Consider the following 23,686-nt stretch of genomic DNA (forward strand, 5'->3'; position numbering starts at 1 on the left):
CCGTGGCTGCCGCCAGAACCCAAGCTTCCGGCCCCGCCCCTACCGCGTGATCATAGCCAGCCAATGGGAAGGCACACCCTGCGTGACAGGCCGTCAGACACGTGACGCAAGGAAAGGGAGGGGTGGGTCACATGACTTCAGCTTTTGCAGGTCTCAGCTGGAGACGTCCACTGCGGGGTGTAAAAGTTCTTGTGTGAAATGTATGAGTTCCCGAGGCCACCAGGCTATATTTGTGGGCTAGTGAGTGAATTTATACCAGTTGCGGTTATGAAATACTCTCCTGAATGACATTAGAAGGGCAAGTGGAATCCAGGCCCTACGCTCGAAGAGCGCAGTGTGGGTACACACCCATAGGGCCTAGTTGGCTGGCGCCAGGCCCGGGCGCACACAGCGGGTGTGGCACCCAACCTTGAGTAGGGCTCTGAGACTTACTGGAAGAAGGGACTTTATACCTTCACAAACTGAAGCAGAGTGGAGCTCAATCCTGGTGGCGGAGGTAGAGGCCACCTCACTGATTTCTTTGGCCAGAGGCATTTCTTTTCAATCCTGCCTTTTTTACATCAGAGCAATCTAACACACTTCACTTTCACTTTTCACTTTACTGCATTGGAGAAGGAAATGGCAACCCACTCCAGTGTTCTTCCCTGGAGAATCCCGGGGACGGGGGAGCCTGGTGGGCTGCCGTCTATGGGGTCCTACAGAGTCGGACACGACTGAAGTGACTTAGCAGCAGCAATCTAACACACAAAGCTCATAGTCAGTGGTTAGAACCGTTACACATCTTCCCTTGGACTCTGAACACAAGTCCAAGACTGTCGTGCAAGATCTTGCAGATCCTGCCTTTCCAACCACAGGGAAATACTTAGGAAGCTTGACCAGATTGACTTTCTGGTCTTTTCACCCATGGGCTGACACACTGTCTCCCCAACCTGGTCTGCTTGCCAAAAGTCCCGATGTTCATGGAGCACGCATTCTAGGGATCACGTTGTATTGTATTCTCTGTCCCTGTATCAGTCTCTTCTACCAAAGGTGAAGTTCCTGGGGACAGGGACAGGATCTGACTTTTTTCTGTGACTCGATCCTTAGCACTGGCTTAGAATTTGGAATTAATAAATTACAAGCTCCCAATCACCTTGGCTCACACCATAACCCATGTCTTGAATCAAGGGGTTGGAGGAAATGTCACCAAACCAAGTAGTTCTGTTATTCCCTCAAATCAAGGTCCTGGAGTTCTGTAAGTTCTTTGAGGGATCCTGAAGGGTTGGAGGCAACTCCAGCACTTTCTGGGGCTGGTAACTTGAACCACAGGTCTCAGGTAACAACAGCAGCCTCAGCATCAATAATTGAGAGCAAGTCCAGCCTGCCTTAGGGTTCTTCCTCACCCCAAGGACTCCCCCTCCTGTCCTATGCTCTGATCTTCCCAAGCAGGAGCCTGCAGCCCAGGTAAGCAGGGCCCTGGAATGTGGGTTCCCAAGCACACCAGTTCAGATTCACCATCACCCACGTACTTATGGGCTTCCCTTGTGGCTCAGCTGGTAAAGAATCTGCCTGCAATGCAGGAGACCTGGGTTTGATCCCTGGGTTGGGAAGATTCCCCTGGAGAAGGGAAAGGCTACCCACTCCAGTATTCTGGCCTGGAGAATTCCATTGACTGTATGGTCCATGGGGCCGCAGAGTCGGACACAACTGAGCAACTTTCACTTCACTTCAACTATCTATTAACCCCATTCATACATGCTTTTTAGTCACCTCCCTCCCTCAACTACCACCAGTGGCCTCAAAGGGGTAAAATGGTCCAGGGCACTGGAGAAGACAGGGTCCATGGGGATAGAGGGGTGGGTGTCTCGAGATGAGGGAGAGAAAAGAGGCTGAGTTAGGGGAAAGTGTGTGCTGTGTATCTATGTGACCGTGAAGGGAATTCTGAGAGAGGACAGAGGAGGGGAGTGCAGGAGAGGGGAGACAGAACTGGAGAATAAATATGCCAATCAAGGACCATTCTCACCTTCCAGGGAAATGCTGACAGAGGGAGAGTTCTGTGGTGGTAAGGATATCTCATCCTAACACACTATGGAGTATTTTGATGGCCTTTTACTGATGCAGAGCAGTGACAGTGAAGGAGTTCCTGACTACAAAGATGTGCTATTTTGCTACACAGTAATGGGTCAGAGACCAAGCAGGTGCTGGGTAAGGTGGCAGGAGAACTCAGACAGGAACTGGTGAAAGGGGTCCTGAAAAGGGAGACTACAGAGATGATACAAAACTGATGAAGGGAGCAAGGTGAAGATGAACCAGGGTCCAGAAGTGGGAAGAGATGGTTTGGGATTGGGTGCTGAACTTAGGTGGCATGCAATCCTTGAATGTCTATGGGCTTGGAATCAGACCAGCTTGGATTCAAATCCTAGTTCCTGTGTGATTCTGGGCAATGAACTTAGCCTTTCTGAGCCATGGTGTGTAAAATACGGGGATAATTGCCACTTGTAAGGGCTACACAAATGACAGGCAAATGACGTGTGGGTTTCGCTCCCTTCCTCCACCCCAGGGCCCAGGTAGGGACCATGTCCCCTGCCATCGCGCTGGCCTTCCTACCCCTGGTAGTGACATTGTTGGTGAGGTACCGGCATTACTTCCGACTCCTGGTTCGCACAGTCTTGCTCCGGAGCCTCCGAGATTGCCTGTCAGGGCTGCGGATGGAGGAGCGGGCCTTCAGCTATGTGCTCACCCATGCCCTGCCTGGGGACCCTGGTCACATCCTCACCACTCTGGACCACTGGAGCAGCCACTGCGAGTACCTGAGCCACATGGGGCCTGCCAAAGGTCAGTGTTTCCTAGCCTTCTGCTCCAGGAAGCACCTCCGAGATGGTGAAGGAAGATCCACAATCTGCCATTGTCTTACTGGGTGACTTGAGCATATTCTTGATCTTCAATGGGTCTCTTTTTTTCTCCTCTGGAAAGGAGGGAGCTGGGTAAAATTACTCATTCATCCAGTAAAATTTATCACCTGTTTTGTATCAGGCGTGTGCTAAGTGCTGGGGAAGAAAAAGGTAGAAGCCACAGGGATGAATCAGCCACAAAGGCTGGCCTCAAAGGGGGCATAATACAGGGGAATAAACATCTCAGCACATAATCCATAACCTTGTAATTATGGGTCTGTAATTCTCCCCCACCTTGGAGGCTCCCCCGTCCCATTCAGGGTAGCTGTCTGCTTGGATCTGTCTGAATCCCATCTCCCAGCACATGTGTTTCGGAGTCTTATTTAAGAGATTCATCCAGTTCAATGGTTAGAAAGATATTTCAATGAACAAAACAAGGGAGAGTGAAACTGGAAGGTCTAACAAAGATCTCTTAGGATTTCGGTGGTGCTTTCCACCTGGGCCCTCCCAGAGAAAGCAACATTTGAACTGAGCCTAGAGTGATTGTTTTCGAGTTGGCCAGGTAGTTGAGGATAGAGGTGGAGCAGGACAAAGCAGCCGTGTATCTGAATGTGGCATGAAGGACTGAGCCAGCATGCTTGACTCTGGGCGCAGTTGTTCAGGATTGTTGTGGTGGGAAGAACTGAGAGCTGAAACCGGAAAGGAAGGACAGGATCAGGTCTAAGAAAGTTCTGAATGTCAGGCTGAGGATCCCATGTTCGATCCCATGTTCAATCCCAAAGGCCTTTAGGATCATAGGAAACAACAGGAAGTAATAGGGTCAGATTTGTTAGAAAGGTTCCTAGTGGCTGGTGTGAAGGAGGCAAGCTTGGAGGGGCAGGGAGACCAATGGGGCTACTAGGACTATAACCCAAAAAAGAAATGAGATTCTAGCCAGTTGGGGGCTGCAGTGAGGTAAGTGGGCATTTAAGACCCCTTTCTATGAGGCCCCCTGCATCATCTCCCATGTCTGCTGCAATAGCCACTTCCTCCCACAGGTCAGATCCTGATGCGGCTGGTGGAGGAGAAGGCCCCTGCCAGTGCACTGGAGCTGGGCACCTACTGCGGGTACTCCACACTGCTTATTGCCCGTGCTTTGCCCCCTGGGGGTCGCCTTCTCACCGTGGAGCGGGATCCACGCACGGCAGCAGTGGCTGAAAAACTCATCCGCCTGGCTGGCTTTGACGAACACACGGTCAGGCCCCACCTCTCCAGTCCTGATCTCTTTCCTACCACCCTTGGCCTTAGTCAGCCTCCCCTATCTCCCATCTAGGAGAAATAAACAGCTCCTCTTAGGAACCATGACCTTGGAGAGTGTATGAGTTCTTATCTTCCTCTCCCAAGTCACTGGCACATATCTGCTGCTGGATGACAAAGAAGCAGTTAAGAGGAAAGTCTCTGGAACCCATCTAGGTCCAAACCTTAGTCTGCCTCTTGTTAGTTATGTGATCCTGGGCAAAGCACTTATCCTTTGAACCTCAGCTTCTTCAGTGGTAAAATGGAAATCACAATTCTGGTTCTGATTTCTTGTTCTGAAGCCAGAGGAAATAGGAGAACACACATGGGGACCTTGGCCAGGGCCTGGCACAAAATATGCCAAATGCTAGTGGGGTCTGGTGTGGGAGAACAGTCGTCCCTCCCAATCTCACCTCCAGTGTCTCCCCCAACAGGTGGAGCTCATCGTGGGGAGATCAGAGGAGGTGATCCCACGCCTAAGAACCCAGTACCAGCTGAGTCGGGCTGACCTGGTGCTCCTGGCACACCGGCCCCGATGTTACCTGCGGGACCTGCAGCTTCTGGAAGGCCATGCCCTGCTGCCAGCTGGTGCCACTGTGTTAGCTGACCATGTGCTCTTCCCTGGTGCACCCCGCTTCCTGCAGTATGCCAAGAGTTGTGGCCGCTACCGTTGCCGCCTCCACCACACTGGCCTCCCTGACTTCCCTGCCATCAAGGATGGCATAGCCCAGCTCACCTACGCAGGGCCTGGCTGAGTCCAGGTGCAGGTACTTACTGCTGCCTCCCCCTCCCCAAGCACAGACCTCAGAATATCCCCTCCCCTCCATTCCCTGCTTGTGGATTGACATATGCTGGGCTCAGGGCTAGAGGGGCTCTCCTTCCACCTCTGTCCCACTCTGGCTCCACGCTAACCTGAGGCCTCAAGTTCTGTCAGGCTGTGTGATTCCACTGGTTCCTCTCCTCCCAGTCTAGAGTCATGGACTGACAGGCAAGAAGCTTGAGCGCCCAACCCAGCCGTGTCACTGATTTGCTGAGTTACTCCATGGGAGTCTCTGCCCTGTTTTGAGATTTAATCTGTTCTAACACCAAGGAGGTTGACTAGGAGAGTTCCAGGGGCCTCTCAGTTCTGGGTCTCAGAGAACCTGCCCCCGACTCTCCCCAACCCCATGCTATTTCGGGTGGAATCAAATGAAAACAGTAAACACTAAGTTAGAGGCCTCGCAGGAATGGCTGGGTGCAAGCTGGGCCAGAGGAAATGGCAGTGGAGCCTCAGATGACAGCCAGGGCTACTATGGCCTTCTCTAGCCCCAGCCCACATGGCCAGGTAGATCTGCCTGAAGTCCCTTGAAAACCCTTTCCCCAAAGCTCAAGAGAAGATGCTGGACTCCTCCTCTAGGTTCCACCAAGAAATAGGGAATAGACATGGGGGAAAAAAAAAATCAGTCCTGTGTCTTTATTAAAGAAAGTTAGAAAGAGACTAGATCTGACAAACAAGGGGTGAGATGCTGGCTAGAAGGGAGTGGGCTGGGCTTAGGCCCTGGGGATTCAAGGGCAGACTGATGGCCTGGGAGGGACCAAGAAGACCAGGTCCTGGCAGCAGCTGAGGAAGTGCCTGAGGATGAGCATTCAGGCACTGGGGTGGGCCATGGGGGTCGGTGATCAGCTGGTTCTGCAGGGAGTCCAGGGCCGTCCTCGGACCCCTTTTCTTGAGACCACCTTTTCTTGTCTACCTAGATCATCCACTGGTCCTGATCCTGTTCGTTGCCTTCCATGTCCACCTGCAGAGGAGGCTGGGTGTGGGTGGGGAAGGGCCTCAGCCACCCAGCCAGCCCCAGTCCCAGGTCCTGCCCCTGGCAGGATCCAGGGTTTCCGTTCCCTTGGCTACACCCCTGCCTACCTCGTTGACCTCTCCGTCATCAGGTGACTCATTGTAGTCATTCATCTCATCCATGTCTTGCATGTCCTCGTCATCCTCTGAGTCCTCTTCACTGTCCTCGTCGTCATCTTCATCTTCCTCTTCCTCGTCGTCATAGTGCTGGTGAGGCAGGGAAGAGCCTGGAGGTTCTATAGGTCTGCCTGGGCCACTTCAAGGAGTGGCCCACTTGGAGCTTCTCTCTGGGGCTAATGAATGAGCTCCACTCCCTGATCCTGTGCCACTCGAGTCTAGCTGGTTGGTGCACTACCTTAGTGCTGGGCCCACTACCCACCCTCTCTCTCACCCCTTTCTGGCCTCCACCAGAGTTGAGGACCACACCTACTCTGGAGTCAGAGGTCAGACTTTCAGAATTAGAGCAGAGCTTCCGTCCACCTGAGCCCCACACAGGCCCCACCTGCTGGAGCCACTCACCTCTGAGGCCGGCTTGCCAATAGGTACCAGGTTGTTGTCTTTCTCTGCAATGCTCTGGAGCTGTGGCCAGACAGGGAGGAGAGCAAGGCTGGGGCCCAAGCAGGGCAGTCAAAGGCATGGCACTCACCTGCCCTGCCCCCAAGAAGACCCCCAAGTGTGGAGGAGAAGCTTCCTTACGACTCTCAGGAAGATTCAGTCTCTTTCCTGTCTTCTGCCACTTACTTATGAATTTGATCTAGCTATGTAAACTCTCTGGTCTTTGGTTTCCTTATAAGATTATGGTGAGGATGAAGTGACACTACCAGCCTAGAACAGGACATCTGCAAGGTCCTCGATAGACAGTCAAAAAATACTTCCTGTGTTGTAGGGAAAAGAGCCTGGGCTCTGATCTGGCCTAGAGGTCCCAGAGTCTTCAGCAAATTAGGGTAACACAAAGGTGAGAACCTAGGTCCCCAGCTCAGGACAAAAACCTCCCCCAGGGCAGATCTGCAGAGTAGGGCCAGGTTAAGGCCAGAGAAGGGGGATGGGGAGCCTGACTGAAGCGCCCCTGCTGTGCTAGGTTCTCACTCACCCAGGCCTGATGCTGCTGTTCTTGCTGCTGCAGCTCTGTCTCCTCCACACAGGGTCGATCCAAATTAAACCACAGTGTCTCAGTCACACGGGGGAAGAGTGAGGGGAACAAGGTGGACATGGCTCCTAGACTGAGAGAAAGGGTCAGGTGAATCCAGCTCTCTCAGATGTGTGTGGTTTTAGATTTTATTTGCTGACATTTTGACTTGGGGATTGGATGGAGTGGACAGTGGCAGAGACGCACTCCTACCCTGTGGGAATCAGACAGACCTGGGTTTGAGTCCTGGCTCCACCACTTACTAGCTATTTGACCTCCGCCAAGTCACTTAACCTCTGAGCCTCAGCTTCCTCATCTGTAAAATGGGACAATAACAATTATACCACCCTCATCATTATTCTTGGAGAAGGAAATAGCAACCCACTCCAGTATTCATGCCTGGAAAATCCCACGGAGCGAGGAGCCTGCGGGGCTGCAGTCCATGGGATCGCAATGAGTCGGACACGACTGAGCGACTTCACTTCACCATTATTCTAACAATTAGTAATTTACTTTATGGATAAGTAAAGCTGTTTGTAAGCTGTTCAAGAAAGGAAGAGAATGAAAGCCAAATGTAGAGAGAGGAAACCAGAATGCAGACTGGCATTACAAAATTCAAAATTAAAGATGGCAGGACTCTACTGAAACTACCTCTACCCCCTCCAAACACCAGACCTACTTTTTGCTCCTCCATGCTGACCCAGCCCACACATACCCAGTGTCAGAAATTTAGGACACGAACCACCTCTATAATGAACCACAGCCAAATTGGGGGGCAGGGAAGGGAGGTGTTACCACGTGTCAGTAAGACATTCTAAAGGCATGAGTAAATAAGTAGATGAAAGACTGAATAGATGAACTAACATGTGAGAGAATACATAAACTCAGCTCGGTTTAAACGGCTGAGGGAGCTGACAAGGAAGGTCCCAGAGAATCTGAATTAAAACTTTTCAGCTCACAGGAAAACTGAGGCCCAGCACAGGCAACGACTGGCTCTAGGTCACACGGTAAACTGGGGGGGAACGCTTGCGGGGAGTAGATCCAGGCCAGGCACGAGAGATGAAGAGAAAAGGATCTATGTCTAATTCTGTTCTTGCCCTAATTTATTTGACCAATCCGGGGCTAGGGGCTGCCCTTCCGTGTACCGCAGCTTCCCGGCGCTTCTAACAGGATCCATAACACCCCTCCCCCTCCCCCCGAAGTACTGAACGGCCAAAGAACGCGGCTCCGAAAGACCAACCCATCGTCGTAAAACCACCACCCATTCTCTGCTTATTATTATTATAATCGTGGAATTGACCAACAAGAAGGCAGGGGCGGGATTCGGACAGGCATTTGCCCTTATAGGGTCGCTAATCGGAAGGGAGGGTAAGGCCAATTAACTGGAAGAAATGCTGAGTGACTGGAAGTGGTACCAATGAGTGACGGGTCTTGTGTGACGGGGTGGGGCTTACTCTCGAGGAAGCGGCCAATGAGTTGGCGCGCTTTAATGTTAAGGGGAGTGTGAGCAGGCAGCTCCAGAGGAGTCGGATCAGAATAGGGTTTCTCTGGGGTAGGGAGGGAAGGAGGGACGAGGAGTCAGGAGCCGCAGCCTAGCTTCTGTACTTACCGCGCCGGGAGGCGGCAGCCGGCGACGACCCGGAAGCACTTATTTCTGCCTGACCGGAAGAGCCCGCCAGAACCAGGGACACACCAAACGCATGCGTGTTTGCTCTTCTTTTGTTTCCCGCTCCCGCCCCGCCAGAGTGGAAGTGACGTTCCACATGTCGGTCACGTGCTGGGTGGAGATTTGGCGCGCCAGCTCTGTACCCGTGTAGCCCCGCCTCTCTCTCCCCAGGCCGGATTTTCTCGCCAATCCCTGCTGAAAAATAGGTGGCAGCGACCAGCGTTAGTACTAGGACTATTTGTTGTGCTGCGTACCAGGAAAATTCGTCTACTTCTACCTCAGAATCGCTGGGTGATTTTACCCCTCGCCGTTCCTGTCTGTCCTTTCTGTCCCTCAGTTTCCCGTTTTGGTGCATACATTCATTTATGTATGCCTTCAACGGAAATGTTTGGGTCCCTATTATATTCTGTATTCCAGGCCCTGCTAGAAGCGGGAGCTAAATCTAGGAACATGGTCCCTGCCCTCAAAGACCTCAGAGTCAAGTAGGGAAGCCAGACTCTGCTAACCTGCAGTGGACTCCCTGGTCTTTTTTGGGGGGTGGGGGTTGGGGGCGGGCGGAACGGGCAGCCCCAGGGAATGTGGGATCTTGTTCCCTGGCCAGGGATCCAACCAGCGCTCTCTGCATTGGAAGCGCTGACCGCCAGGGAAGTCCTTTCACTGGTCTCAAAATTGCCTTTCCAGGTCTGCATTCCAGATTTTGTAAGGGCTGGAGTGTTTACTCAGTCTCAGGCGCAGCATTCTACTACTGGGGAATTGAGCTGCCCTCTCCAGGTCTGGGCTAAATCCGCTTAGGGGTCAGCCTTGTCACATCTCTCCCACTCCTTTGCTGATGCCTTTATTCTAACCTGTCTGACTCAGCTTCCCCTTCAGAAATCATAATACATTCTGGCAACGGAAGTCCTTCAAACCCAGTGCCCATTAAGCTCCATCACGCACCAGCCCATTTCAAGGCCAGCAATCATCCATCATTTCACTACTGCCTTGACCCAATGTGTGCCTTTTAACAAATCCTTTTTCCATGTCTGGATTCTGTTTCCTCTTCTCCCCAGGCTTCTTCCTACCTTGGACTGATGTGAGAATTTGATGAGATAACATATTTAAGAGTTAGTGTACTGTGCATACGGACTTACATTGTTTCCAAGCAGTTCTGGTTGTTATAAAGTTTTTCATTAAAGAGTAAAATTTGCCCCTTGGAAATGTCCACTTTTTTTTTTTTTTGCATTCTTTCAACCAGTATCTACCGAGTACTTTATTACATGCCTGTCATTATTCTAAGTAAAGAATGTACAATAGTGAACAAAACAGAACAATAACAAAATCATGAAGAGACTCACGGTGCTTTCATTTTAATGAGAGAAATAAAAAGATAGTTTTAAGATTGCAGTAAATACTAAGGAGAAAAAATAAATCAGAGAAGTGGGAATAAAATGTTGATAGAGGAGATGTTTTATCTTAGAGGGTCAAGGAAAACCTTACTGGGAAGGTGATTGGAGTAAAAGTTCTGAAGAAAAAAAGACGGGCACTATTCTGATATTTACGGAAGAGCATCAAGGCAAGAGCAAGTGCAAAGAGCCTCCAATGGCTGGAGCGAAGTGTTTTATGGAGAGAAGGGGAGAAGATAAGGATAGGGATAGGAGCCAGAGAGGACTGCTTCACAGATCACAATAGCACTTTGGCTTTTACCCCATGTTCAGGATCCCTTGAAGGGTTATGAGCAGAGGATCCACACAACCTGATTACATTTTAATAGAGTTACTCTGGCAATTTTATAAAGAGAAATTCAGTTGGGGATAGTGGCAGAAGCAGGAAAAGACATGAGAGGTGCTGGTTTGGGGGAAAACATCTGGAGTCATTTTTGAGTTTGAGATGTCCTTTAGGGATGTTGAGGGAGTGGGAGGGGAAATAGTTCTGAAGGTGGAGGGAGACACCAAGACTGGAAATAGCAGTTTTAAGAGTCATCAGCACATGATTGGTGTTTAAAGCCACCAAAGGAGTGAGTGTAGATGAAAGAACATTTCCTTCAAAATTCAGAATTTTGAGGAAACTAGGAAAAGCAGAAAACTAGACTGAGAAGGGCCAAAAAGATAAGCAGAAACCCAGGTAAGTTGGGTGGCATCCTGGAAGCCAAGTAAAGAAAGGGGTATTGGGAGGAGGTAGTGCTACACTGTACTGGGGTTCTGTATAAAATTATTTCTGTTTCCTCAGCAGACCATGAGCTTCTTGAGGGCAGACACTGAGTGGTTTCTAAATCCTCAGAACCCAATCTGACCTCTCCCTTCTTTTCGATCCCTTATCTCTCCTTCAGTGTTCCCATCAGTTGCTCCTTCTGCTTCTTAATTTAGTTACAAGGTCCCCATGCCTGGCACTTGTTACCTCCATCCTTCCTGATGGCTCTGGTCTGATGGAAATTCCCCATTAACAGACAGTTTCTTACCTAGATCCTCAGCCAGGTTCAACAAGCCATGGTGGCTAGGGGAAGGGGGAAAAGGAGAAGGAAGAGTGGAAATTTGATGTGATACACTATTTTTGGCTCAGGAAACTGAGTCAACGATGGTGCCATTTGCTTTACATTCATTATCCACTATTTATCCTTGCCAAGTGTTTGACTCTTCATTTCATTTCAAGGATGATAAACTAAGACTCTAAGGGAATTTCCTGATGGTCCGGTGCTTAGAACTCCATGCTTTAACTGCCAAGGGCTCAATCCCTGGTTGGGGAACTGCAGGATCCTGCAAGCCTCAAGGTACAGACAAATAAATAAATAGAGACTCTGAGAGTTTAAAAATTCGCCTCCTGGTCCTTCACTTGTTCCACTGTTTGATCAATATTGTTTGAGTGCCAGCTGAGTTCTAGACACCTTGATAGGCCCTGAGGACAAAGAGATGAAGTAGAAATAATCCATGTTCTAGAGAAAAATACAGTCTAGTGAAAACTAAGATAGTTATAGACAATTATAGGAGACAGTAGTCAACATTAAAATTAGTGTATAAGGAGAGTGTTATAGGAGCGCAGAGGAAGGAGAGATGAATGGGTTCTGGATAAAATGAGTTTAGATTTTGTTTGAGGAAAGGAAACATTTGAATGGGCCTTGAGGGATGAATAGGAATTTACCTGCTAGACAAGTTGGAGAAGGGGATGCACAAAAAGGCATATTGCATGCTAATGCATGGAGTTAAAATCAGATGATGTATTGGAGAATAATGAGAAAATTTTTACAGTGAACTAGGTGTCTAGGGATAGAAAGAGATGAGAAAGAATGTTAGGGGGACTCTAATGGCATAGGGCTTTGGTGGATAGAGTGGATGGGATGAGAGTCAGGCATCCTGGGATTTATCTTGGCTCTATGACTGACTTCTGGAGACCCCAGGCAAGTCCTTCCCCATCCCTCCGCTTTCATTTTCTCTAGCGTAATATCCAAGCCATGTCTCCAGCTCTGGTGTGAGTCCCTGTAAGGCACTAACCTGAGCAGACCCTTTCTCTCTCTCTGTTTTTTTTTTTTTTTGGCTGTGTCGTAGGGCATGTGAGATCTTAGTTCCCAGATCAGGGATCACACCCACGTCCCCTGCATTGAAAGGTGGATTCTTAACCACTGGATTTTCAGGGAAGCCCCCAACCTGGTCCTTTCTGTCTTCAGATGTTACCTGCTCCTTCATTGGGTTTTACACAAACCAGGGCCTGGGCTGAAAGCAGAAGGCAGCATGGAGATAGGTATTTCCCAACAGTCAGAAATAAATCCAAAGCCGCAGGCTGGAGTGATAAGTCCATGGCTCTATGCAGAGAATTCTCCAGGATCCAGGATGGTTTATAGCTGAGTAGTGTGAATTCACTGCTAGTGAGAGCTGCTTCCATGGTCCTTGAGGAGTATGGCCCTAGTAGAGGACAGAGGAAAATATCACAATCACCATCTTTTATGTATTCCAAGGGATAGTTGGTCTCTAAAGAGCTTTCACACCTGTCATTTCCTCTTATTCTCACCCCAGTCCTGGAAATCCTGCTCCCAGTTAGCTAGCATATGAGGAATATGAGGTTCCGAAAAGTGAAGTGACTTTTCCAAACTGAAGCCATTACTCAAGAAGGTCAATCTTGCATTCGCTCTACAAAGCTTTCTTATTAGCCAGTCTGTGCTTAGTGATGGGGACTCACAGAGGAGTCATATCTGAGTCCTCATCCCCTGGAAGTCCCTGGTCTAATTTGGAGGCATAAATCAAATCATTAGGCCCTTGAAGGCCATATTTTACAAACTTTACAGCATTACATAGTTACTGTAGTTAACAATACTGTATTGTATATTTGAAAGTTACTGAAAAAGTAGATCTTAAATGTTATCATAAGAAGAAGAATGTTTGGTGACAAATGTTGACTGAACTTACTGTGGTGATGATTTTGCAGTATATACAAACATTGCATCATTATGTTGTACATCTTGTATGAATATGTTATATGTCAAATATATCTCAATTTTTTAAAAAAGCAAAGAATGTTGTCTACAGCCTGAAATCTACAGAATAGCCCAATCTCAAGGCTCTGGCCTTTAAGAGTATATATAACACTTTCCCCTTCATATGGAGATAAAAATTTGCAGAACAGAGAATAACATTTGTCTTGTTGGAGGTTTACAGGAACATGGTGACCTGACTTAAGGGGCCAGCCTAAAGAAAACACCATTCCTACACCAAGAAGTTGGCAACAACCCACCATGCCTCTGCCTCATGTTGCCTTTAAAAATGCCTTGCTGAAAACGTTCGGGGAGTTCAGGGCTTTTGCGGGCATGAGCCACCCATTGAGCCACTCTCCTTGCATGGCCCTGAACTAAACATTTCTCTGCTCCAAACTCCAACATTTCAGGGCTGTTTGGCCTCACTGTGCACTGGGCACAGGAACTTGCATTCAGCAGCAATTTTGACAAGAAGTCAGCCCTAGGAGCCTGCACCTGTGGCCGGCCAATCCCGGCCAGACAGCCCCTTGCCTGAATTCCCAGCTGCCAGAGCTTATTTCCCTCCAGGAATCCTGGAGGCACTTTCTCTGATAAGCACACAGAAACTTACTCAGTAATAGTGCTCCAGCTAGGCCCCTACTTGCATGGAGGATTTGCACATATTTGCTTACTATAGCTAAGGCTTCCTCACTCTGATCAAAGCAAAAACAAAAAGTGGGAAGAGAGGCCCTCTGTGTGAGATGGCAAGGCTGAGGGGACACAAACATGCACATACAGTCACCAGTGCACACTCCCAGCATACACAAGGGTGCTAGGCAGAATAAAGGCTCCCCAAAGATGTTCATATGCTAGTCCCAGAACCTGTGAACATGTCTTACAGGGCAAAGGGGACTTTGCAGATGTGATTAAGTTTAAAGACCTTAAAATGGTGAGCATAGCCCAGATCACCCAGGTGGGCCCAGTCTATTTATACAAGTTCTTAAAATTGAAGAATCTTTCCCAAGAGCTTTGGTCAGAAAACAAAACAATATGAGAAAGGAAAAAGAAACAGGGAGATGCTACACTGCTGACTTTGAAGATAGGAAAAGGGACCACGAGCCAAGGAGTGCAGGCAACCTCCAGCAGCTGGAAAAGGCAAGGGAACTAATTCTCAGTCTAGAGTCTCCAGAGAGAAATGTTCTAGGGAAGAACAAATTTGAGTGCATATTGAATCTGTTTCTTTTACTTTAACCCAAGAAGTTTGCAACAACCAGCCATAACCCCTCCCCTTTAAGTATAAAAGAAGCTTGAATTCTAATTCAGGTAAGGTGGTTCTTTGGGAAATGAGTCCACCATCTTCTCAATCTTCTGGCTTTCCAAATAAAGTTGCTATTCCTTGCTCAACAACTTGTCTCTCCTTTTATTGGCCTGTTGTGCAAGGAGCAATATAAGCTCAGACTTGGTAACAGGAATATAGCCCTGCTGACACCTTGTGGTAGCTCAGTAAGACCCAAGTTGGACTTTAAGTTACAGAACTGTAAGATATTACACATGTGCTGTTTTAAGCCACAAAATGTGGTAATTTGTTACGGCACCAATAGAAAAAACCACAGGCAATGCCTATGTCCTCACGCCTAGATAGACACTAAATCACGTTGTCATACACACTTGAACAGCCCCGGGCAGAGAGACCCAGAGACGTGAGCAGGCTTTCAGTGGAGGCTGGAGAGCAGTGAGCCTGCAGGGGTACTCTGTGGGGTCAGGATGCAGTCCTAGGGCTGCTTCTTGTTTGTTGTGAGAAAGCACAGAGCAAAACCCTCACCTGCTGGGCAAATTCTCACAGCCTTGCCTTCACTCTGCTCCCTCAGGCCTTACATCCTAGTTTTAACAATCTCTACACCAGTTTTTACCTTAAACGCTGATGAGAACAGAACATGAATGAACCCTGAGGACATTATGCCAAGTGATAAGCCAGTCACTAAAGGACAAAAGCTGTATGGTTCCACTTATATGAGGTCCCTAGAAAAGTCAGATTCATAGAGAATAGGGGAATAGTGGTTGCGGGCATAACAGAGAACAAATCTGACTCCACATTAGATCTGTTTCATTTAACTTTTGTATTCTACGGTTTTTGCTTCAAGTTAAGAATGCTGTCTATGCTTATAATTTGGGAGATTGGGATGGATATATACACGCTGTATGTGTGTTGTGTGCATGTGTGTGTATGTGTGAAGTCGCTTCAGTCATGTCCAACTCTTTGTGACCCTATGAACCATAGCCTGCCAGGCTCCTCTATCCATGGGGATTCTCTAGGCAAGAACACTGGAGTGGACTCCCATGACCTCCTCCAGGGGATCTTCCTGACCCAGGGATCAAAAACGCATCTCTTATGTCTCCTGCATTTGCAGGTGGGTTCTTTACCACTAGCGCCACCTGGAAAGCCCCATATACACACTACTATATATATAGTGGTAGTTTGTCACTCAGTCGTGTCCGACTCTTTGGACCCCATGGATTGTAGCCTACCAGGCTCCTCCCTCCATGGGATTCTCCAGGCAAGAGTACTGGAGTGGGGTGCCATTGCCTTCTCCAGGGGATCTTCCCGACCCAGGGATCAAACCTGGGTCTCCCGCATTGAAGGCAGACGCTTTAACCTCTGAGCCACCAGGGAAATGATTACATATATATACATACATATATTCAGTTCAGTTCAGTTCATTTCAGTCGCTCAGTTGTGTCCGACTCTTTGCGACCCCATGAATTGCAGCACACCTGGCCTCCTTGTCCATCACCAACTCCCGGAGTTCGCTCAAACTCATGTCCATCGAGTTGATGATGCTGTCCAGCCATCTCATCCTCTGTCGTTCCCTTCTCCTCCTGACCCCAATCCCTCCCAGCATCAGAGTCTTTTCCAATGAGTCGACTGTTCGCATGAGGTGGCCAAAGTATTGGAGTTTCAGCTTTAGCATCAGTCCTTCCAAAGAACACCCAGGACTGATCTCCTTCAGGATGGACTGGTTGGATCTCCTTGCAGTCCAAGGGACTCTCAAGAGTCTTCTCCAACACCACAGTTCAAATGCATCAATTCTTTGATGCTCAGCCTTCTTCACAGTCCAACTCTCACATCCATACATGACTACTAGAAAAACCATAGCCTTGACTAGACGGACCTTTGTAGGCAAAGTAATGTCTCTGCTTTTGAATATGCTATCTAGGTTGGTCATAATTTTCCTTCCAAGGAGTAAGTGTCTTTTAATTTCATGGCTGCAATCACCATCTGCAGTGATTTTGGAGCTCCCAGAAATAAAGTCTGACATTGTTTCCATTGTTTCGCCATCTATTTCCCATGAAGTGATGGGACCGGATGCCATGATCTTCGTTTTCTGAATGTTGAGCTTTAAGCCAACTTTTTCACTCTCCTCTTTCACTTTCATCAAGAGGCTTCTTAGTTCCTCTTCACTTTCTGCCATAAGGGTGGTGTCATCTGCATATCTGAGGTTATTGATATTTCTCCCAGCAATCTTGATTCCAGCTTGTGCTTCTTCCAGCCCAGCATTTCTCATGATGTACTCTGCATAGAAGTTAAATAAGCAGGGTGACAATATACAGCCTTGATGTACTCCTTTTCCTATTTGGAACCAGTCTGTTGTTCCATGTCCAGTTCTAACTGTTGCTTCCTGACCTGCACACAGGTTTCTCAAGAGGCAGGTCAGGTGGCCTGGTATTCCCATCTCTTTCAGAATTTTCCACAGTTTATTGTGATCCACAGAATCAAAGGCTTTGGTATAGTCAATAAAGTAGAACTAGATGTTTTTCTGGAACTCTCTTGCTTTTTCGATGATCCAGTGGATGTTGGCAATTTGATCTCTGGTTCCTCTGCCTTTTCTAAAGCCAGCTTGAACATCAGGGAGTTCACGGTTCACGTATTGCTGAAGCCTGGCTTGGAGAATTTTGAGCATTACTTTACTAGCATGTGTAAAAGTAAAGTAAATGTCGTTCAGTCGTGTCCAACTCTTTGTGACCCCATGGACTGTAGCCTACCAGGTTCCTCCATCCATGGGATTTTCCAGGCAAGAATACTGGAGTGGGTTGCCATTTCCTTCTCTAGGAGATCTTCCCAACCCATGGATTGAACCCAGGTCTCCCGCATTGTGGGCAGACACTTTACTGTCTGAGCCACCAGGGAAGTCTGTGAGATGAGTGCAATTGTGCGGTAGTTTGAGCATTCTTTGGCATTGCCTTTCTTTGGGATTGGAATAAGAACTGACCTTTTCCAGTCCTGTGGCCACTGCTGAGTTTTCCAAATTTGCTGGCATACTGAGTGTAGCACTTTCACAGCATCATCTTTCAGGATTTGAAATAGCTCAACTGGAATTCCATCACCTCCACTAGCTTTGTACCTAGTGATGCTTTCTAAGGCCCACTTGACTTCACATTCCAGGATGTCTGGCTCTAGATTAGTGATCACACCATCATGATTATCTGGGTCGTGAAGATCTTTTTTGTACAGTTCTTCTGTGTATTCTTGCCACCTCTTCTTAATATCTTCTGCTTCTGTTAGGTCCATACCATTTCTGTCCTTTATTGAGCCCATCTTTGCATGAAATGTTCCCTTGGTATCTCTAATTTTCTTGAAGAGGTCTCTAGTTTTTCTCATTCTGTTGTTTTCTTCTATTTCTTTGCATTGATCACTGAGGAAGACTTTCTTATTTCTCCTTGCTATTCTTTGGAACTCTGCATTCAGATGCTTGTATCTTTCCTTTTCTCCTTTGCTTTTCGCTTCTCTTCTTGTCACAGCTATTTGTAAGGCCTCCCCAGACAGCCATTTTGCTTTTTTGCATTTCTTTTCCATGGGGACGGTCTTGATCCCTGTATATATAAAATAAGTAACTAATAACAACCTACTCTAGAGCACAGGGAAGTGACTCAATATTTGTAATGACTTATATGGGAAAAGAATCCAAAAAAGAGTGGATGTGCATAGATGTATAACAGATTCACTTTGCTGTACAGCAGAAACTAGCACAACATTGTAAATCAGCTATAAGCCAATAAAAATTAATTTAAAAAGGAATGCTGCCTATAGTCTGAAATATACATGACAGCCCATTCTCCAAATCTCCAGCCCATTTAAAGGTATTAATATAACACTTTCCCCTTCATATAGAGATAAAAAGTTGCAGAACAGAGAATAATATTTGTGTTGTTGGAGGTTTACAGGAACATTGTGACTTGACCTATGTGGACACTGCAAAAACAAAGGATTCCTACTCCCCGAATGTCATCATTGTTTATTAGTGGATCTGCAGCACTGAGCCACAGTGACCAGCAATCAGCTAATGCCCAATATTTGCTGAATGAATGAATGAGAGACCGAAAGATATATACTGGACACATGCAGCATCTGAACTGTTTGGGGAAAGGCAGGGGACTTGGGTTTGGGAACTAGTCCATTGATTCCTCATTGTGTGCTCTGACCTTGACCAAGACACTTCACCCCTGAATCTCAGTTTCTCTATGTGTAAAGTAGAGGCACTGTCTGCTCCACAGGGCTCTTGTCAAGGTCAAGTGAAATACATATGATGAGGGTCCAGTCATTGCCCCCGGGAGCTGCACGTTGACCTAGAAACCTCAGCTGAAGCATGGAGGGAGCAAGGAGGCTTAAACTGAGAGAGTTAGGCTAACAGGATTCTAGTTCTGTTCAAGTCCACCATCAATCCCCAGGTGACCTTGGGTCTGTATTCATTTCTTATGGCTGCTATAACAAACTACCAAAATTCTGTGGCTTAAAACAACATGAATTGGGACTTCCCTGGTGGTTCAGTGCCTAAGACTCCACGCCCCAGTGCAGGGGACCTGGGTTTGATCCTTGGTCTGGGAACGAGATCCCATATGCCACAACTAAGTATTCACATGCTGAAACTAGAGAGCTCGTGTGCTGCAGTTAAGACCCAATGCAGCCAAATAAATAAGGAAATAAAAGAAACATGCTATAAAAGCAAATATGTTTTAAAGGGTGAACTTTCTTATAGATTTTAAAATAAAATATTTATTTATCTATTTGGCTGCACTAGATCTTAGTTGCACCACATGGGACCTTCTTTGCATCCCGAGGGATGTTTCATCATAGCACACAGACTCTCTAGCTGTGGCGCTGTGACGCTGTGGTACACAGGCTCCAGACAGCGTGGGCTTAGTAGTTGTGGTGTGAGGGCTTAGTTGCCTCGAAGCATGTGGGATCTTAGTTCCCCGTGCACGCTAAGTTGCTATAGTCGTGTCTGACTCTGTGTAACCCTATGGACTGTAGCCTGCCAGGCTCCTCTGTCCATGGGATTCTCCAGGCAAGAATACTGGAGTGTATTGCTATGCCCTTCTCCAAGGATTCTTCCCAACCTAGGGATTGACCTCGCATCTCTTATATCTCCTGCATTGGCAGGCAGGTTCTTTACCATTAGTGCCACCTGGGAAGCACAATGAGGGGTCTAACCCATGTCTGCTGCGTTGCAAGGTGGATTCTTAACCACTGGACCATAGGAAAGTCACAAGGGTTAACAACAGCAACAACAAAACATGAATTTATTCTCTTACCGTCTGGAGGTCAGAAGTCTAAAATCAAGGTTTCAACAGGACTGCATTCCTTCAGGAAGCTTTAGGAAAAATCCGTTTCCTTGCTTTTCCAGCCTCCAGAGACCACATGCAAGGCTGCGCTGGTGGCCTTTTCTTCATGTCACTCCAACCTCTTGTTTCCATCTTTATATCTTCTATGGCACTCTCTGACCTCCTGCCTTCCTCTTATAAGGATTCTTGTGATATCAGCCCACCCAGATAATTCGGGATAATCTATCTCAAGAGCTGTCCCTTAATCACATCTGCAAAGTCCTTTTTGCCATACAAAGTAACATATCCAGGCTCTGGGGTTTAGGACAGGGGTATTAGTACCATCCTAAATGGCAACCCACTCCAGTTACTCTTGCCTGGAGAATCCCACAGACAGAGAAGCCTGGTAGGCTACAGTCCATGGGGTCGCAGGGAGTCGGACACGACTGAGCGACTTCACTTTCACTTTCACTGTCTCACTTGGGCCTCAGTCTCTTTTTCTGGAAAATAATAGCCTCAGTCCTGCTCTGACCCCTTCCCTGCCTCTGACAATTTCTCCCAGAGGAGTGCACTCATGGAGCCAGAAATGTTGGATAGAGACCAGGGACTGAATTCCTGACTGCCTGGTCACTCCAGCTCACAAATCTTATCAGCCCCAATCTTATCAGAGGTAGTTACAGCCCCAGGACCCAACTGTCCCCAAAGCTGTGTTCTGCCCTTTCCTTCCATTTCCTGGACTTTCCCAAGCAGGCGAGCCTCCTCCCACCCCAGTGACAACCCACACAAGAACACCTTTTATTACTAAATAGCAAACATTTACTGTCTCACACTATCCTTACCTGTATCCCCTACTCTGCACTTCAGGAAACGATCCAAGGATTTCTCCCATATCCAATCCTCACACACAGCCCCTTAGGGAACTCATATTTCATTTTACATTTCTCTGTGCTTTACAGATAGGGAAATGGAGGCTCTGGGCTTACCAGGCAGCGCAGTGGTAAAGAATCCACCTGCCAATGCAGGAGATGCAGGAGACACAGTTTCGATCCCTGGGTTGAGAAGATTCCCCTGGAGAAGGGTATGGCTGTCCACTCCAGGATTCTTGCCTGGAGAATCCCCATGGACAGAGGAGCCTGTCAGGCTACAGCCCATGGCGTCACAAAGAGTTGGACTGAGTAACTGAGCACACAGATCACATACAGAATTGAGGGTCTACTTGTTCCTCCTCACTCCAGCTCCCTGCTTTCCTCTGCCACTGTCCCTTCTGCTCTCAGCCTCCAGAGCCGGGACAGTTTCATCAAGAATCACTGAGTCCAAACTCAGGACAGTCTCAAGCCAGAATCAGAGGGACCCATCACAGTCCCTACTGGGCATTCACCTTTCCTTCATTCATTCAGACTTCCCATATTTCCAGAGAGCTGACTGGATACCTGGTACTGTTCTCAGTTGGGAACAAAATGGACACAATTCCTTGCTCTCATCAGACTCACTTTGTAGTGGTGGGAGAAAAGTGAAAGTGAAGTTGCTCAGTCGTGTCCAACTCTTTGGGACCCCATGGACTATAGCCTACCAGGCTTCTCAGTTCATGGGATTTTCCAGGCAAGAGTACTGGAGTGGGTTGCCATTCCCTTCTCCAGGGGATCTTCCCTACCCAGGGATTGAACCCGGGTCTCCTGCACTGTAGGCAGACACTTTACCCTCTAAGCCACCAGAGAAGCTCCAATAAGTGGTAATATCAGATGGTGATAAATGTGGTTAAAAAAAAAAAAAAAAAAAAAAACAAGAATATAGCCAGAGAAGGCAATGGAGTACACAGGGGTGAGGATGACACCATATTCCAGAGAAGGTGGACAAGAAAATCTTCGCTGATATGCAGACATTTAAATAGATTCCCAAAGAGAGGAGGGAGCCAGCAAGCTGGAAGTGGGGGAATATTCCAGGCTGGAATCAGCATCACTTCCAGCAGCTGCTACCCAGATTTCCTATTGCAGTACCAGTCAGCACCTTCCACATCTTCTCAGGTTCTCAGTCTCCAAAAATGACACCAACATCTCCTCAATCCTTAAAGCCAGAAACCTGACAGTCATTTTTGTCCCTGATCTCTCCCTCTTTCCCCATGTTCCCAAAGCCCCCAGGCCCTACAGATTTTTTAAAAACATTGATTTATTTGGCTTCACTGAGTTGCAGCTCACAGGATCTTTGAGATCTTTGATTTTTGTTGCAGTAGGATCTTCAGTTGCAGCATTCGAACTCTTAAGTTGCATCATGTGGGATCTAGTTCCCTGACTGGGAGGTTAACCCGGGCCCCCTGCTTTGGGAATGTGGAGTCTTAGCTACCGGATCACCAAGGAAGTCCCAGCCCTAGGGATTTTATTCACTAAGCATCTCATATATTCACTACTTCCCTCAGTTCCAAAATTCTTTTTTTCCCCTTATCATCCTCCAGCTCAATTCCATTCACAGCCTTCCTCACCTCAGCAAATGGCCACATACTCTTCCAATGGCTCAGCCCAAAAGTCCTTGGAATTATCCTAATTCCTTCCTTTCTCCCACAGTCAATATCTAATCCACCAGCAAATCTCATTAACAGATTCCCACCCTTTCACCGCCCTCTCTGTCACCACTTACCCCTGCTTCAAGTCATGATTACCTTGAGCTTGTGCTGTTCAAAATGGACCTTCATGTCCTTTCCTTGCTTTCTCTTGTCTCTAGAGTCTGTTCCTAGATCAGATGCTCAATTTTTTAAAAAAGTTTCCATTACATTCAGAGTAAAATTCCAAATCCTTACCCCGTCTGACTAGTGGGGCCTTCTAGGTTCTGGTTTGGACCATACACTCCAGCCATGAGCCCTGTTCCTGGCTCACCAGTCCCACTGGCCTCCTTGCTGTTTGTTCCTGGAATACACTGAGTATATTCCTGCCTCAGGGACTTTGAATTTACTGTTTCCTCTGCCTGGAACACTTCCCCATTGTATATTTGCTGACTGTTACCTTCTTTTCTTTTTCGTAATGAAAGTGTCTGACTTAAGCTTTGGTTACTGAGGCAGCCACATCAAAGGATATCTTGAATAAACAAATTGCTAGGTAAATAATCAGGCCATCTCCTGAAACTGAGGCGCCTTTGTTTTGGTGGTATTGGTTTATCTCAATAACTGACTATTGGGGACACTTTTTATTTCTCTTCCTATACTTTAAATTCCTGCTCATATGTGTTAAATTCATCAGTGAAGAGTGAGACTGTGAAACCCTAGATTCCCATCTTCTTCCCCAATAAAAACAGAACCCCAACCCCACACATTCTTTCTTCCTCTTTCTACTCACAACCTGGCTATATGGCCCCAGGTATACTGTGTAATTTCTGGGTCGGGTGAACAAATCTTTATTTTTTCAGTTTCCTGATGCTTATTGCTGCAGGATGTCTTGCAATCATACTAAGAATCTTAAGGGCCAGTCCAGCCATAACACTGCTTATTAACAGACTGAGGCAGGCATAAAACAATCAGCATAGTATGCAGGATTGCATGATTGCCCTTGCAATTAACCAAGGGAAATGTCCCTTTTACCTGCAACTTGCTTACTAACTCAGGTGGGTAACACCATCTGAGCTCTGCTTTCTGGGGGTCTGTTGTACTCCTGTGTGCTTTTGTGTGTTTCTCAGTAGTGTGTTGCCTGTGGTATCCAACCCAAAAGCCCACAGCAGCCATAATAATCCAAGGACCTCCCCAGAGTGGTGTGATAAAGGCTAAATGGTCTAGGACTTCCTTGGTGGTACAAGAAGCTGCCCGCCAGTGTAGGAGACACAGGTTTAACCCCTCATCTGGGAAGATTCCACATGCCTCGGAGCAGCTAAGCCCACCCTCTAGAAACTGAGAGCCACAACTACTGAGTTTCGCGCACTGCAGCTACTAAAG

At 47.5% G+C, this 23,686-nt stretch overlaps 2 protein-coding genes and 1 long non-coding RNA gene across 13 annotated transcripts; 1 reads left to right on the forward strand and 2 right to left on the reverse strand.

The window, feature by feature from the left end:
• Positions 1–133: 133 nt before the first annotated feature.
• On the forward strand, positions 134–9,962 carry TOMT (transmembrane O-methyltransferase). 2 transcript variants are annotated; one of them, XM_042232596.1, is made up of 4 exons: positions 134–1,443; positions 2,540–2,814; positions 3,908–4,104; positions 4,580–9,962. In XM_042232596.1, exons 2-4 carry the CDS (start codon positions 2,556–2,558, stop codon positions 4,898–4,900), a joined length of 777 nt encoding a protein of 258 aa, XP_042088530.1. In that variant the 5' UTR covers positions 134–1,443; positions 2,540–2,555; the 3' UTR covers positions 4,901–9,962. The 2 variants fall into 2 exon arrangements, with proteins under 2 accessions (XP_042088530.1, NP_001269067.1); NM_001282138.1 differs by lacking the exon at positions 134–1,443 and having other exon boundaries at positions 2,556–2,814; positions 4,580–4,900.
• Positions 5,569–8,755, reverse strand: ANAPC15 (anaphase promoting complex subunit 15). Of its 9 annotated transcripts, none has more exons than XM_027979481.2 (5): positions 8,709–8,755; positions 7,064–7,188; positions 6,493–6,552; positions 6,043–6,180; positions 5,569–5,923 (listed from the first exon to the last, which is right to left on the reverse strand). In XM_027979481.2, the coding sequence occupies exons 2-5, from the start codon at positions 7,181–7,183 to the stop codon at positions 5,876–5,878; spliced, it is 366 nt and encodes a 121-aa protein (XP_027835282.1). In that variant the 5' UTR covers positions 7,184–7,188; positions 8,709–8,755; the 3' UTR covers positions 5,569–5,875. The 9 variants fall into 9 exon arrangements, with proteins under 9 accessions (XP_027835282.1, XP_027835281.1, XP_027835287.1 ...); XM_027979480.2 differs by having other exon boundaries at positions 5,569–5,935; XM_027979486.2 differs by having other exon boundaries at positions 7,064–7,193.
• A 121-nt stretch (positions 9,963–10,083) lies between the features above and the next one.
• On the reverse strand, positions 10,084–22,650 carry LOC132657823 (uncharacterized). Of its 2 annotated transcripts, none has more exons than XR_009596530.1 (2): positions 22,427–22,650; positions 10,084–12,634 (listed from the first exon to the last, which is right to left on the reverse strand). It is a non-coding gene; the product is annotated as an uncharacterized LOC132657823 (long non-coding RNA). The 2 variants fall into 2 exon arrangements; XR_009596531.1 differs by having other exon boundaries at positions 19,768–22,650.
• Positions 22,651–23,686: the final 1,036 nt, after the last annotated feature.

Source organism: Ovis aries, chromosome 15 (assembly GCF_016772045.2).
Source record: "Ovis aries strain OAR_USU_Benz2616 breed Rambouillet chromosome 15, ARS-UI_Ramb_v3.0, whole genome shotgun sequence".
NCBI classification, from domain to species: domain Eukaryota; kingdom Metazoa; phylum Chordata; class Mammalia; order Artiodactyla; family Bovidae; genus Ovis; species Ovis aries.